This window comes from Mizuhopecten yessoensis, unplaced genomic scaffold (assembly GCF_002113885.1).
Source record: "Mizuhopecten yessoensis strain PY_sf001 unplaced genomic scaffold, ASM211388v2 scaffold2929, whole genome shotgun sequence".
In the NCBI taxonomy this organism is placed as follows: domain Eukaryota; kingdom Metazoa; phylum Mollusca; class Bivalvia; order Pectinida; family Pectinidae; genus Mizuhopecten; species Mizuhopecten yessoensis.
In genome coordinates this window covers 880,082-894,971 of record NW_018404790.1, presented here as the reverse complement: position 1 = coordinate 894,971, position 14,890 = coordinate 880,082, and the positions used below count along the sequence as shown (strand labels likewise).

Here is a 14,890-nt window from a genome sequence, read left to right as displayed (position 1 = left end):
TCATCGTCTATGCCAATTATTTTGGCCCACAGTCATCAGATGGTAGGCTGTTCAAATCTTCTTTCGTCCAAGGTCTGTTCGTTCTTAAACATTTTTTTGTCTCGCTGCAACGAAGAAGCCAAAGCGCGATTATTGGTGTACCGTTGCTTTTCGGGCGACGGCGTCAACATTAAGTTTTTACTTTTAACTTAGTTTCACTGAAAGTAGAAGTGCTAGACCAACCAAACTTGGACCATAGATGCATCTTAGGTAATACATCTCAACCCATGCATTAAATGCTAGATGCGGCCTACATTTCATGGTCCATTGACTTTTCATTTGGTCACAAGAACTGCGATTTCTTGGAAAGTACTGCAGGGATAATTCTCAAATTTCAGAAGTTTGTTTCTCTAAGTTGTTTATGTTCGATTTGGGGATGTCACTGATCTCAAGAACAAGACGGTTTTCCAGATTGCCATCTTTGATTTCGATTAAAGATTATTACTATTAATTCCCTTGAAGTATTGAAAGGATCTTTTTCAAATTTGGAATATTTTGAATAAATTTTACTCTTGTGACCTTGACTATTTTTCAAGGTCATTTATGTTCACAATTTGTAACATGCCATGCCAGCAAGCTATACTGTCCAAATACGAACTCTATAATATAAACAAGAGTTTAGTAGGACTGATGTACGTATGCTCTTGGAGCATTGTTTGATAGACAAGAGAAAACATATGTTACTAGTGTAATTTGTCTTTATTATATTCCAGGATAGGGTAACAAAACCATCACCACCACTTACAACTGAACATTCCATCTGTAATGACTAGACTGTAAATTATAAAGCCTGGGTACACACGACACGGGAAACACAACTTCTTCATTAGTACTACAACCCGGTTTACATGTTAAAAAGTGTATCAACTAGTCACATAAATGTCTGAATTTTTAAAACATTTCCAATATTTGTAGCCTGATGAGTTACTCGTCGTCAATACATAGTAAAGTTTAGAATAAGTGACCTCTGATAAAGGACTGACCAGAGGAAATGTCCCGGATATTTTCTAATATGACAAAAATATTCTGAAGCACGAGGTTTTCCTTGCTGGAATATTGCATCATTTGGTATCCTAGCAACTACATTTATTGTCAAAACAACAGAAAAAAACTATATTGCGAACTGATCTACAAAATAATATTAGTAAAATCTACATTTACAAAAATAGGGAACTTCACAAAAACATGGATAGCTACAAGTTTTTTTTATAGAAACTTGTTTTTATATAAAATGTTCCATTTTACTCCAAAACCATTCAAACACCCATTACTTGTTTCTTCGATGAAATCGATAACAAATAACATTGGATGACAATCCAATGATCAACCAAGACAAAAAAGAAACAATTTTGATTATAAGGAAATGTACCAACATGTCAAAAGAACTTGTTAATAAAACCTACATATATATACACTGTTACTATGGTGAGATACTATGGAACAATCATGTATACATTAGCACGTAAATACATTTATATATAGATACATACATGTATTCCTTTTTATTATGCATTTAACTTTACAAGTGTAAGGATTGTTAACAGAAAATGTATATTCTATATGTCATTGATTAAACAAAATGTAAAATAAATATCACGAGAGAATATTGCAAGTACTACGGTGTAAATACAAAATGTTTCTGACATTTGACAAAATTGAATTAATAGTTGACTTTTCAGCCGATTAGACTAGTCTGTATCACTGTTATCATATTTATTAATTACTTAACTATGTAATTTACAGATAACATGTGCCAAAGAAATTTACCGTAAAAAATACCTTTACTAAAGAATTTGAAGAAAAACCGTAGTAAACAATATCATGAACATATATATGTACAAATGATAGATATTCCAGTCCTATCCTTGTAATGATAGAGGATTGATTAATCTCTATCATAAAGATGGGGATGTACTTGTACAGCTAAAATATGAGGAAAGCCATGAGAAAGTGAGGATAGATTTGACACCTGGATACGGGAATGTAGATTACACCCAAGTCACATACATCACTGCTCAATCACTGATAACTCGGTGGTTACCACAGCAACAAAACAACACAAAAGGTCATTCAAATTATTGTTTCATCTTCTTCATGCTCCTTTACAATGATGCTTCCTGAATTTTCCAAGAAAAAATATTCACAATAATTGTTAAAGATATATTATGCTGATAGGGCAGTCTGACTACACTGATAGTACTGATCGATTGTCTACTCCTAAAGGAGAACACCACATCGTAATTACTCATAAAGTGGGATAATAGGTCTATGTAAAGATTGCATAGACCTGACATGATTCAAAGGCAACAAAGCCATATAAAACGCTAGTTTTCAAATTTTGCTTTTTAAAAGTTGTTGACTTTCAAAAACTCTTCCATTTCGAAATTTCGAACATATTGCTTTTGTCTGGACATGGACTTATATTATTAGATAGCATCTAATTCGATGGTCTGGAGAATATTTTTTCTTCAGTTTTAATACTTCAACTGCAGATACATTTCTACGACATCGAGTCATTGTTAACAGTGCATGAACTGTTTTGTTTTTCACCTAGACTCTGCATGTACATGAATGTTTTAGTTTGTACAAATCAACCCTCGAAAACCTATTCCCATGGAACTGAATGATTGGGTTTAACGCTGTACTGCATGTATTTTAACTCAACACATTTAAAAAAAAAAAAAAAACACACATTAAAGTAACTTTTATCTATTCCTATTATAAACCGTGTTATTAGACATCAACACATTTGGCAGTATTCTACTTTTGAGTTTGTATGTATACTATATATAAACTGTGGATACAGAAAGCAACTGCTATTTATACCAACACACATCTAAACTAATGTCATAGTTGATGTTGTTTGTATACATGTGTGTAAATCAAGTCAACTCAGTTATTACTCTGTGTATTACATATGTACTAGTAGATATGATGATATGGATGTCTGACTGGTAAACTGTGAGACATCTGTACGACTGTATGCTAGACGAGGGATTAATGAAAATTAATTAATCCAATTTAATCTCAACTCTACTCAATTTGTGGTTTTTAAGTGGTAGTAATGGTGTATAACTGTCACCTGTTGAGTTTGAGATCACTGAAATATTACAGACATTACACTAAAGCCTCATTTAACCAACACAACATCTCAAACACACCGTCAACTCTGTAGAAAGTCACCACACACCAAGTATTTACACTTTATAAGAAAGACAAAACAAATTCAAGTTACAGCACGGAGGCAAGTTTAACTTCCTGTTGAATAAAACACAAGCTTTGGCATCAAATTAACAATCATATATCTTTCTTTAAAAGTCTGTCAAATTACTAGTCAAATATAAGAAGAAAAAACAAACACCGATTCCTATATATATATGTACTGTATCATTTAAAAGTATACATGATTCCCATTTCTAATCACATGACAGGCCTATCATTTAAAAGTATACATGATTCCCATTTCTAATCACATGACAGGCCTATCATTTAAAAGTATACATGATTCCCATTTCTAATCACATGACAGGCCTATCATTTAAAAGTATACATGATTCCCATTTCTAATCACATGACAGGCCTATTATTTAAAAGTATACATGATTCCCACTTCTAATCACATGACAGGCCTATTATTTAAAAGTAAACATGATGTTTAAAGCTACCTCTACACAAATGATGATGACGATGTTAAATAAAGCAATATACAGGGATTTTGTCAGAAAAATACAAAAATTTCGAACATTTTAAAAATAGTTACAAAATTTGCTTTGAAAATAGAAAAATAGGACTGAAAAAGTCTTTCACTCTTAAGTTAAAGCTTTCCAAATAGTAAAAAAAGAAACTTCCAGCTCTATTATCAAAGACTGTATTTTCAAATATACCTTGTCCAAAATTGAGATGTATATACATTTGTATTGACTGTATATAACTTTAGAGGATGCATGTAAATTAAATAGCACCAAAACCTAGCCCAAAATGTGTGTGCTGACAGTGTTGTGTGATAAACTTGTGGCTATAAAGAAAAGACAAAAGGAGGAAACCCAACCCACACACTACAACAATTACACGATAAAAATATCATATTTCATGTATGTTTGTAGATATCAAACTAAAAACCATCATGGCTGATACATGATGGATAATTTGGGCAATTGGTCCTAGCAACATTGGAAAAACAAACAAGTAAAGGAGAACAGAGTGGACAATGGCACCTCAAACCTTCAATCTTCAATGCGAGTCTGAGGAACCCTGGCACAGTCTTATATCACCGAAAGTACACCGAAACCTTCCATTATGTGAATCAGAGAATATGCCTCGACTTTGGTACAATTTTACATTATCGATAATAGAGGCATCCCGACATGCTCCGACGTATTTAAGTAATATAAATGCATATGGACAAATAAAAAAAAAAAAGGAAAGTCTGATGCCAGTGGAACAGATATTCAATGAGGTTACTTTTAATGATATTTTCATATTCAATGTTTTGAACAAATTTGACAATTCCACCCAGGGACTATTGACTAATTCCTAAGGGCAGGGTGAAGGCAGGATGGGACCCTTGGGCCAATTATGGTACCATTATTTTATTTTTATTAAAATTCATCTAGTAATAATGAATAACCTGACCATTATCAATTCCTGTATTCTGGTGTACCCTTTATATGTGTCATTGGTTTTTGTGTATATTTCTAACATGTCATTAATTCTCGTGTATCTTTCATAAGTTTCATCAATTGAATTCTTGTGTCTCTTTCAAATGTTTCATCAATTCTTGTCCATCTTTAATATGTGTTTACCATGTCCAAACAAATATTTTACCTGTTTATTAATAAGGGGGGAACTAATGGCAAGGAGATTCATGTTACAGTAAGTTTAGAATCACACCAGGGTGATCATCTAAAAAACAAAACCAATCAGTAAAATCAACCAACCAATAATCTCAACATTCATCTCGCCTTAAAACTTATAAATACACGATAATGTCCTATATACATCATATAAATAATCTTATATCAGATACAAACAACCTCTATCCAGTGGGTAGTATAATATGTGGCTTTATATATTAATTTACAAAAACAAAGACAAACCGCGAAAGGAAACTGGCAATTTTATCATCATATATGTAACAAAACCTCTTCCTCTTATTTATAAATACTTCAGATATATATATAACTTCTGAAACTTAAAGCTTCATCACAAATACATTTACTATAAAACATTGAAATAATTTAGTCGATAAAATGTTTTTAAAGTAACAAACAAATACATAACAATCAATCGCTGACGACTTATTATACAATTACATATTTTGTATATGATTATACTAATTGCACAGCTTATCTGACATTATTATTTAAGTGTTTAAAAGAACAACTGAGGTACTGTCCATGTACCAGTAACTGACAGCAGCTTCGATACATCACACTTCACTTTCACTATGGCCACCAATCTTATTGTGTAATATAATACACCTATATCAAACACACACAAAAAAGAATCTTAAAAACCCACCAATATTTTGCGTAGATCAGTATTATTAACTTGGTTTTCACAATGTGTTTTTTTACTGGGTACAAACAATAAAAATACATGTACACATACATGTAAAAAAAAAATGGTAATTGCTTTTTAGTAGCGGTGAACCTCATGAAAGTAAGATTAAAAAACAAACAAAGTAATACATTCTCACAATATCCTTGCATAACTTATAACTCAATATACAGTGGCGATGATTTGTCTGTCTCAGACACTCCGGATGCTGTATAACATCACACAGTACTTGTCACTCCTCACCCAGACACACTCCTGATGCTGTATAAACATCACACAGTACTTGTCACTCCTCACCCAGACTCACTCCTGATCCTGTATAAGCATCACACAGTACTTGTCACTCCTCACCCAGACACACTCCTGATCCAGTATAAACATCACACAGTACTTGTCACTCCTCACCCAGACACACTCCGGATGCTGTTTAACATCACACAGTACTTGTCACTCCTCACCCAGACACACTCCTGATCCTGTATAAAAATCACACAGTACTGACAGCCAGTCTACTTAAGACTCCAGATCCTCGATTCGTTAACTGGCCACATTTCAATTCTCATAAAACTTCACACAAAACTGATGGTTCATTTCCCACAGACTCCAGATCCTGTATGAACATCACACAGAGCCTCTAATTCCTCCCCTGCCATCAACACTCTGGATGTTGTACCCACACACCACACAGTAAGGACGATTTTTCTCCCGCAGACTCTCTACATCAAATAACAATCAGATATGCCTACCCTTGACATTAACACACAACCTGCTAATGGGTGTAACCAAGCATTGTGGGTAATCCACTCTATTTCTTGTTACCTACGTGTGAACATTGAACACTTGGTATAGTGGTGTTTTGGTTACAGAGGTACATCATCTTGCTATGTGTCATATGTATCACAATTACAGTTCAAAAACATGTTAAACTCCAAGTACAAAATTTGACCATCAGCTCGCAACCATAATGGGTCACAATGTTGCACATTTTAGCAATAGTCTAGTAAAAGCTAACTCGTTATAACTTTCTGTTATGTGATTGTATCAATTTTTAAAATATCGGTAATTCAATTTCAATCACTGTCCGAGATAACGAAGATCACTAAAAGAGACTGCCACGTTTATAGGTATAGCTTGTTAAGGATGGTGTCAGGGTATGGTTACCCTGAGGTACGATCTGATGAACTTTCCACCCCCTCAGGTCAAATTTGAACCTTACCAAATCAAAGGCTGGGCAAGTCCATTTTAAAAATGTAGGGGTGAATGAATTAATTAAATCATGTTCAATCACTCTGCATAAAAGTAAATCTTCTTTATGTGAATAGCAAGTGAAAGAATGGGCTTTGATTTCGGAAAATAAAAAGTGTGATGTTCTGGAATGACATATTGAGAGTATACGGGAAAGTATGATGACTGGAATCACAAACAGCCTCTTTGGCCTACAGGAACTTGTACAAGGTTTACTGGAATGATAGGTGTCGCACTCTTATACACAACATTAACACATGTACAGTAGCTGATATCTCCATCACAGAGTCTTATCCTAGCACACTATACTACCGCACACTTCACTCTAAACACATGTACTCCTGTTTATCGTAACTTGAGGTTGATTTCTCTCCAAAATATACAGGTACCACAACCCTACAAGTGGTAGATCTGGCACAGACATTGATTTCTTTTAGAAACCACAATGTTAAAGCATACTTAGTACATTCTTTTTGTATACCAAGTACACTGTTTCTTCTGGAGAAGGATTATATCGACCACCACTTACGGCGTTTCATCCCTTGATCTCTCGTGTTTATATATGAAGCACTCAAACACATATTTTCACACCTGTTTTGTGAGAATCGCATGTTTCAAGCACTATTTCAGTGTTGTTACCGTGTTCACATCTCTGTGTACAGTTCTTGGTCTGAATTCATGGACAGGAATTCATTATGACGCCACAGTAAGTAGCTAGATGTCATTGTAAAGAGTCCCGGCTAGATATCCACATAAATATCCTTTGGGAAGTTCAATTTGCGTCCTTGATTTAAAACCAATGTTACACCATCTGCTGTGTGCATTATCTGTCGGTCAACAAAAATGCAGACAAAAGCGATGCTATCGTTGCTATGGCGATGACAGCAGCAGACACCGGGCGTGAATACGATCCGCTGCATTTGGTTGTATCCTCCTGTACAATGTAAATAGTAGGTAATGATAATTCAGAAACACTGTAGGAGACGGAGTTAAATTACGGCATCAGACAAGAACTTATACATTTCAGGATCCCTGTCCCGTTGCAGGCAAAACACAAGAGAATTCCACGGTAGTTTTTCATACAAGAGTAACATCGGACGATCCCCTTAATTTTGTAATGGAATTAAATATTGGGCCTAGGAGCTACAACTGATCATTGTACCTCAGTTTGTAAAGGGTAGGTGTCATTGTTAAGAGTCATGAATCATGATTGGAGGTCCAGAGTTCATATCCTGGTCTGCCACCATTATTTTTACACTCCTAACACTGTTGTAGATTTCTTTTTTGTTTATAATTCCATCTATTCTACATTATTTTTCAAGAAAGTTCTACAGGGTTCAAGTTTATTTGCAGAAATAAATTATCAAAGCTGTATCCATGCAGGTATAATAGTTTTGAATTCATTTTGACAGTTTTAGGCAGTGGTAAAGGGACCCCTAATAACTAGTGGACTTCAAAACTGACCAGTATCTCAATAGTATGACTGACCAGTATCTCAATAGTATGACTGACCGTGCAGTATCTCAATAGTATGACCGACCGTGCAGTATCTCAATAGTACGACTGACCAATATATCAGTAAGTATGACTGACCAGTATCTCAATAGTATGACTGACCAGTATCTCAGTAAGGATGACTGACCAGTATCTCAGTAAGTATGACTGACCAGTATCTCAGTAAGTATGACTGACCAGTATCTCAATAGTATGACTGACCAGTATCTCAGTAAGTATGACTGACCAGTATCTCAGTAAGTATGACTGACCAGTATCTCAGTAAGTATGACTGACCAGTATCTCAGTAAGTATGACTGACCAGTATCTCAGTAAGTATGACTGACCAGTATCTCAGTAAGTATGACTGACCAGTATCTCAGTAAGTATGACTGACCAGTATCTCAGTAAGTATGACTGACCAGTATCTCAGTAAGTATGACTGACCAGTATCTCAGTAAGTATGACTGACCAGTATCTCAGTAAGTATGACTGACCAGTATCTCAGTAAGTATGACTGACCAGTATCTCAGTAAGTATGACTGACCAGTATCTCAGTAAGTATGACTGACCAGTATCTCAGTAAGTATGACTGACCAGTATCTCAGTAAGTATGACTGACCAGTATCTCAATAGTATGACTGACCAGTATCTCAATAGTATGCAGTAAAGAAATATTACCAATAAAATTGGCCTTGAAATGTAATTTAAACTGGAAATATTATACCATAATTGCAGATTAATTACAGATTTAACGCTGTACTGATCCGGGACCATAATTACAGATTTAACGCTGTACTGATCCGGGTTAGGTTCCTGAAGTAATAACAGACCTATGCCAGCAAGTGATGAGTTATGCTGGAGAACTTACATACAAAGATGTTAGTAGCACAGGTCCAGTGATGGTCCTTGAATAACACTGTTATTTCTACCACAAAATAAAAGACAACGATTGTTATTATCCTGTTGCTGAACAAACCTTCTCATCGTAGTCGTAACATTTCTCTGGGTTGTTCCTGTAGCGTGGCTTCATATTACAGTAATCGGGGCCCTCATCTGCACAAAATGAAATAAACAGTAACAGGAAATGTACAAGTATTTATTTTCAATTGTCTAAGTTGTAATAAACAAAATCTTCAACGAATTATAAAAGTAAACCATTATAAATAAATTGAACTTGTGTTATCAGAAAACATATGTCTTTTATGAATGATATAATAATCCAATAGTGAACAATCTAATCTAATTAAATTGTTAAAACCTTCCAATGTGTCTCCTGTATATCACTATACCTACCCCTATGTGTCTCATGTATATCACTATATATATATACCTACCCCTGTGTGTCTCCTGTATATCACTATACCTACCCCTGTGTGTCTCATGTATATCACTATATATATATATACCTACCCCTGTGCGTCTCCTGTATATCACTATACCTACCCTATGTGTCTCATGTATATCACTATACCTACCCCTGTGTGTCTCCTGTATATCACTAAACCTACTCCTGCGTGGCTCCTGTATATCACTATACCTACCCCTGTTTGTCTCATGTATATCACTATATATATATACCTACACCTGCGTGGCTCCTGTATATACCTATAATACCTACCCCTGTGTGTCTCCTGTACATCACTATACCTACCCCTGTGTGTCTCATGTATATCACTATATAGATATATACCTACACCTGCGTGGCTCCTGTATATACCTATAATACCTACCCCTGTGTGTCTCCTGTACATCACTATACCTACCCCTGTGTGTCTCATGTATATCACTAAATATATATATACCTACACCTGCGTGGCTCCTGTATATCCCTATAATACCTACCCCTGTGTGTCGCCTGTATATCACTATACCTACCCCTGTGTGTCTCATGTATATCACTAAATATATATATACCTACACCTGCGTGGCTCCTGTATATCACTATAATACCTACCCCTGTGTCTCCTGTATATCATTATACCTACCCCAGTGTGTCTCTTGTATATCACTATACCTACCCCTGCGTGGCTCCTGTATTTCTCTTTAACTACCCCTGTTTGTCTCCTGTATATCACTATACCTACCCCTGCGTGTCTCCTGTATATCACTATACCTACCCTATGGGCCTCATGTATATCACTATACCTACCCCTGTGTGGCTCCTGTATATCACTATACCTACCCCTGTGTGTCTCATGTATATCACTATATATATATACCTACACCTGCGTGGCTCCTGTATATCCCTATAATACCTACCCCTGTGTGTCTCCTGTATATCATTATACCTACCCCTGTGTGTCTCTTGTATATCACTATACCTACCCCTGCGTGGCTCCTGTATATCAATATACCTACCGTATATCACTATAATACCTACCCCTGTTTGTCTCCTGTATATCACTATACCTACGCTCCTGTATATCACTTTAACTACCCCTGTTTGTCTCCTGTATATCACTATACCTACCACTGTGTGTCTCCTGTATATCACTATACCTACTCCTGCGTGGCTCCTGTATATCACTATAGCTACCCCTGTGTGTCTCCTGTATATCACTATACCTACACCTGCGTGGCTCCTGTATATCACTATAATACCTACCCCTGTGTCTCCTGTATATCATTATACCTACCCCTGTGTGTCTCCTGTATATCACTATACCTACCCCTGCGTGGCTCCTGTATATCACTTTAACTACCCCTGTTTGTCTCCTGTATATCACTATACCTACCCATGCGTGACTCCTGAATATCACTATACCTACCCCTGTGTACTCCTGTATATCACTTTTATACCTACCCCTGTGTGTCTCCTGTATATCACTATACCTACCCCAGTGTGTCTCCTGTATATCACTATTCCTATCCCTGTGTGACTCCTGTATATCACTATACCTGCCCCTGTGTACTCCTGTATATCGCTATACCTACCCATGCGGGACTCCTGAATATCACTATACCTGCCCCTGTGTACTCCTGTATATCACTATACCTATCCCTGTGTGACTCCTGTATATCACGATACCTACCCCTGTGTGGCTCCTGTATATCACTATACCTACCCCTGTGTACTCCTGTATATCACTATACCTACCCCTATGTGTCTCCTGTATATCACTATACCTACCCCTGTGTGACTCCTGTATATCACTATACCTTCCCCTGCGTGGCTCCTGTATATCAATATACCTACCCCTGTGGGTCTCCTGTATATCACTATACCTACCCCTGTGTACTCCTGGATATCACTATACCTACCCCTATGTGGCTCCTGTATATCACTATACCTACCCCTGCGTGTCTCCTGTATATCACTATACCTACCCCTGCGTGGCTCCTGCATATCACTATAACTACCCCTGCGTGGCTCCTGTATATCAATATACCTACCCCTGTGGGTCTCCTGTATATCACTATACCTACCCCTGTGTACTCCTGTATATAACTATACCTACCCCTATGTGTCTCCTGTATATCACTATACCAACCCCTGTGTGTCTCCTGTATATCCCTATACCTACCCCTGCGTGGCTCCTGTATATAAATATACCTACCCCTGTGTGTCTCCTGTATATCACTATCCCTACCCCTGTGTGTCTCCTGTATATCACTATAATCCCTACCCCTGTGTACTCCTGTATATCACTTTTATACCTACCCCTGTGTGTCTCCTGTATATCATTTTACCTACCCCTGTGTGGCTCCTGTATATCACTATTCCTACCCCTGTGTACTCCTGTATATCACTATACCTAACCCTGTGTGTCTCCTGTATATCACTATACCTACTCCTGCGTGGCTCCTGTATATCACTATACCTACCCCTGCGTGTCTCCTGTATATCACTATACCTACCCCTGCGTGGCTCCTGTATATCAATATACCTACCCCTGTGTGTCTCCTGTATATCACTATAACTATCCCTGTGTGACTCCTGTATATCACTATACCTACCCCTGTGTGGATCTTGTATATCACTATAATACCTACCCCTGTGTGTCTCCTGTATATCACTAATATCACTATACCTACCCCTGTGTACTCCTGTATATCACTATTCCTACCCCTGTGTGTCTCCTGTATATCAATATACCTACCCCTATGTGTCTCCTGTATATCACTATACCAACCCCTGTGTGTCTCCTGTATATCCCTATACCTACCCCTGCGTGGCTCCTGTATATAAATATACCTACCCCTGTGTGTCTCCTGTATATCACTGTACCTACCCCTGTGTGGCTCCTGTATATCATTTTACCTACCCCTGTGTGGCTCCTGTATATGACTATACCTACCCCTGTGTGTCTCCTGTATATCAATATACCTACCCCTATGTGTCTCCTGTATATCACTATACCAACCCCTGTGTGTCTCCTGTATATCCCTATACCTACCCCTGCGTGGCTCCTGTATATAAATATACCTACCCCTGTGTGTCTCCTGTATATCACTGTACCTACCCCTGTGTGGCTCCTGTATATCATTTTACCTACCCCTGTGTGGCTCCTGTATATCACTATACCTACCCCTGTTGGCTCTTGTATATCACTATAATACCTACCCCTGTGTACTCCTGTATATCACTATACCTACCCCTGTGTGTCTCCTGTATATCACTATAATACCTACCCCTGTGTGTCTCCTGTATATCACTATAATACCTACCCCTGTGTACTCCTGTATATCACTTTTATACCTACCCCTGCGTGGCTCCTGTATGAGTCTCTCACTGTCAGCTGTAGACACACAGTCAGGACATTCAGGAGTGGCAACCAACAACAGAAGATTGGTCTTCACAAAGCGGACAGCATAGAAGTCCCTAGGACGAGAAACAATGCATGACAGTAACAATAAGTACTTTTAGCCTGATTTGTTTTCCCTGCATTTTTGTAAGACATCATTTATATATATTGAAGCCCCATGTTACATATGCAGTGAGCTGAGGCTGTGACTATGTTACATTATTATTATTATTACATGTTTGACAGCCCATCAATACAGGAGAGGTCAATAGGGCCAGCAAATGGCCACCTACCTGTATGCTACACTTGGTTATGGGTGTGACAAATAGAAAGTTAGTTTATTTTACAACAATTACGAAAAAAATATTGGAACGTATGTTAATCACTCTTGTTGGCCCAGATGTTAGCACACAGGGGGTCTTAATGTGGAAGTAGCCATAGAAAACCCACAGGGTCAGACAGATGATACCTTTTCACGATTGATCTGGGAATCAAACCCTGACAACCTTGGTGAAAAACAAGTGGGTTCTCCAATGTACCATCCGACCACTCCTACACCCTTTGAATGTTTCTGCCTTGACACATGTGACACACTTGAAACTTTCTGCCTTCACACATGTGTCACACTTGGCTATGAATGTTTCTGTCCTCACACCTGTGTAACACTTGGCTATGAGTATTTCTACCCTCACACCTGTGTTGGACTTGGCTATGAGTATTTCTACCCTCACACCTGTTACACTCGGCTATAAGTATTTCTGTCCTCACACCTGTGTTGGACTTGGCTATGAGTATTTCTGTCCTCGCACCTGTGGTGGACTTGGCTATGAGTATTTCTGCCCTCACGCCTGTATTACACTTGGCTATGAGTATTTTTGTCCTCGCACCTGTGTTGGACTTGGCTATGAGTATTTCTCCCCTCACACCTGTTACGCTCGGCTATAAGTATTTCTGTCCTCACCCCTGTGTTGGACTTGGCTATGAGTATTTCTGTCCTCACACCTGTGTTACACTTGTTTATGAGTATTGTTGCCCTCACACCTGTATTACACTTGTTTATGAGTATTGTTGCCCTTACACCTGTATTACACTTGTTTATGAGTATTTCTGCCCTCACACCTGTATTACACTTGGCTATGAGTATTTCTGTCCTCGCACCTGTGTTGGACTTGGCTATGAGTATTTCTGTCCTCACACCTGTGTTACACTTGTTTATGAGTATTGTTGCCCTCACACCTGTATTACACTTGGCTATGAGTATTTCTGCCCTCACACCTGTGTTACACTTGGCTATGAGTATTTCTGCCCTCACACCTGTGTTGGACTTGGCTATGAGTATTTCTGTCCTCACACCTGTGTTACACTTGTTTATGAGTATTGTTGCCCTCACACCTGCGATACACTTGGCTATGTGTATTTCTGCCCTCACACCTGTGTTACACTTGGCTACGAGTACATATATGCCATCATACCTGTGTTACACTTGAGACTTTCTGCCCTCACACATGTGTTACACTTGGTTATGAGTATTTATGCCATCACACCTGTGTTATACTTGGCTATGAGTGTTTTTGCCCTCACACCTGTGTTACACTTTGTTGTGAATATTTTTACCCTCACACCTGTGTTACACTTGGCTATGAGTGTTTTTGCCCTCACACCTGTGTTACACTTTGCTGTGAATATTTTTACCCTCACACCTGTGTTATACTTGGCTATAAGTGTTTCTACCCTCACACCTGTGTTACACTTGGCTATAAGTGTTTCTGCCCTCACACCTGTGTTACACTTGGCTATAAGTGTTT

At 37.8% G+C, this 14,890-nt stretch overlaps 1 protein-coding gene across 5 annotated transcripts in view; it reads right to left on the bottom strand.

Annotated features, from left to right (window-relative positions):
- Nucleotides 1-719: 719 nt before the first annotated feature.
- The window catches only part of LOC110446696 (voltage-dependent calcium channel subunit alpha-2/delta-2-like), a 116,414-nt gene continuing 102,243 nt past the window's right edge, over nucleotides 720-14,890 (bottom strand). For all 5 annotated transcript variants that reach the window (XM_021491978.1, XM_021491982.1, XM_021491983.1 and 2 more), the window contains 3 exons: nucleotides 13,044-13,162; nucleotides 9,317-9,393; nucleotides 720-7,777 (listed from right to left, as the gene is read on the bottom strand). In XM_021491978.1, the coding sequence (XP_021347653.1) occupies nucleotides 7,667-7,777; nucleotides 9,317-9,393; nucleotides 13,044-13,162 (307 nt within the window). In that variant the 3' untranslated portion in view covers nucleotides 720-7,666. The remainder of the gene's footprint in view (nucleotides 7,778-9,316; nucleotides 9,394-13,043; nucleotides 13,163-14,890) is intronic.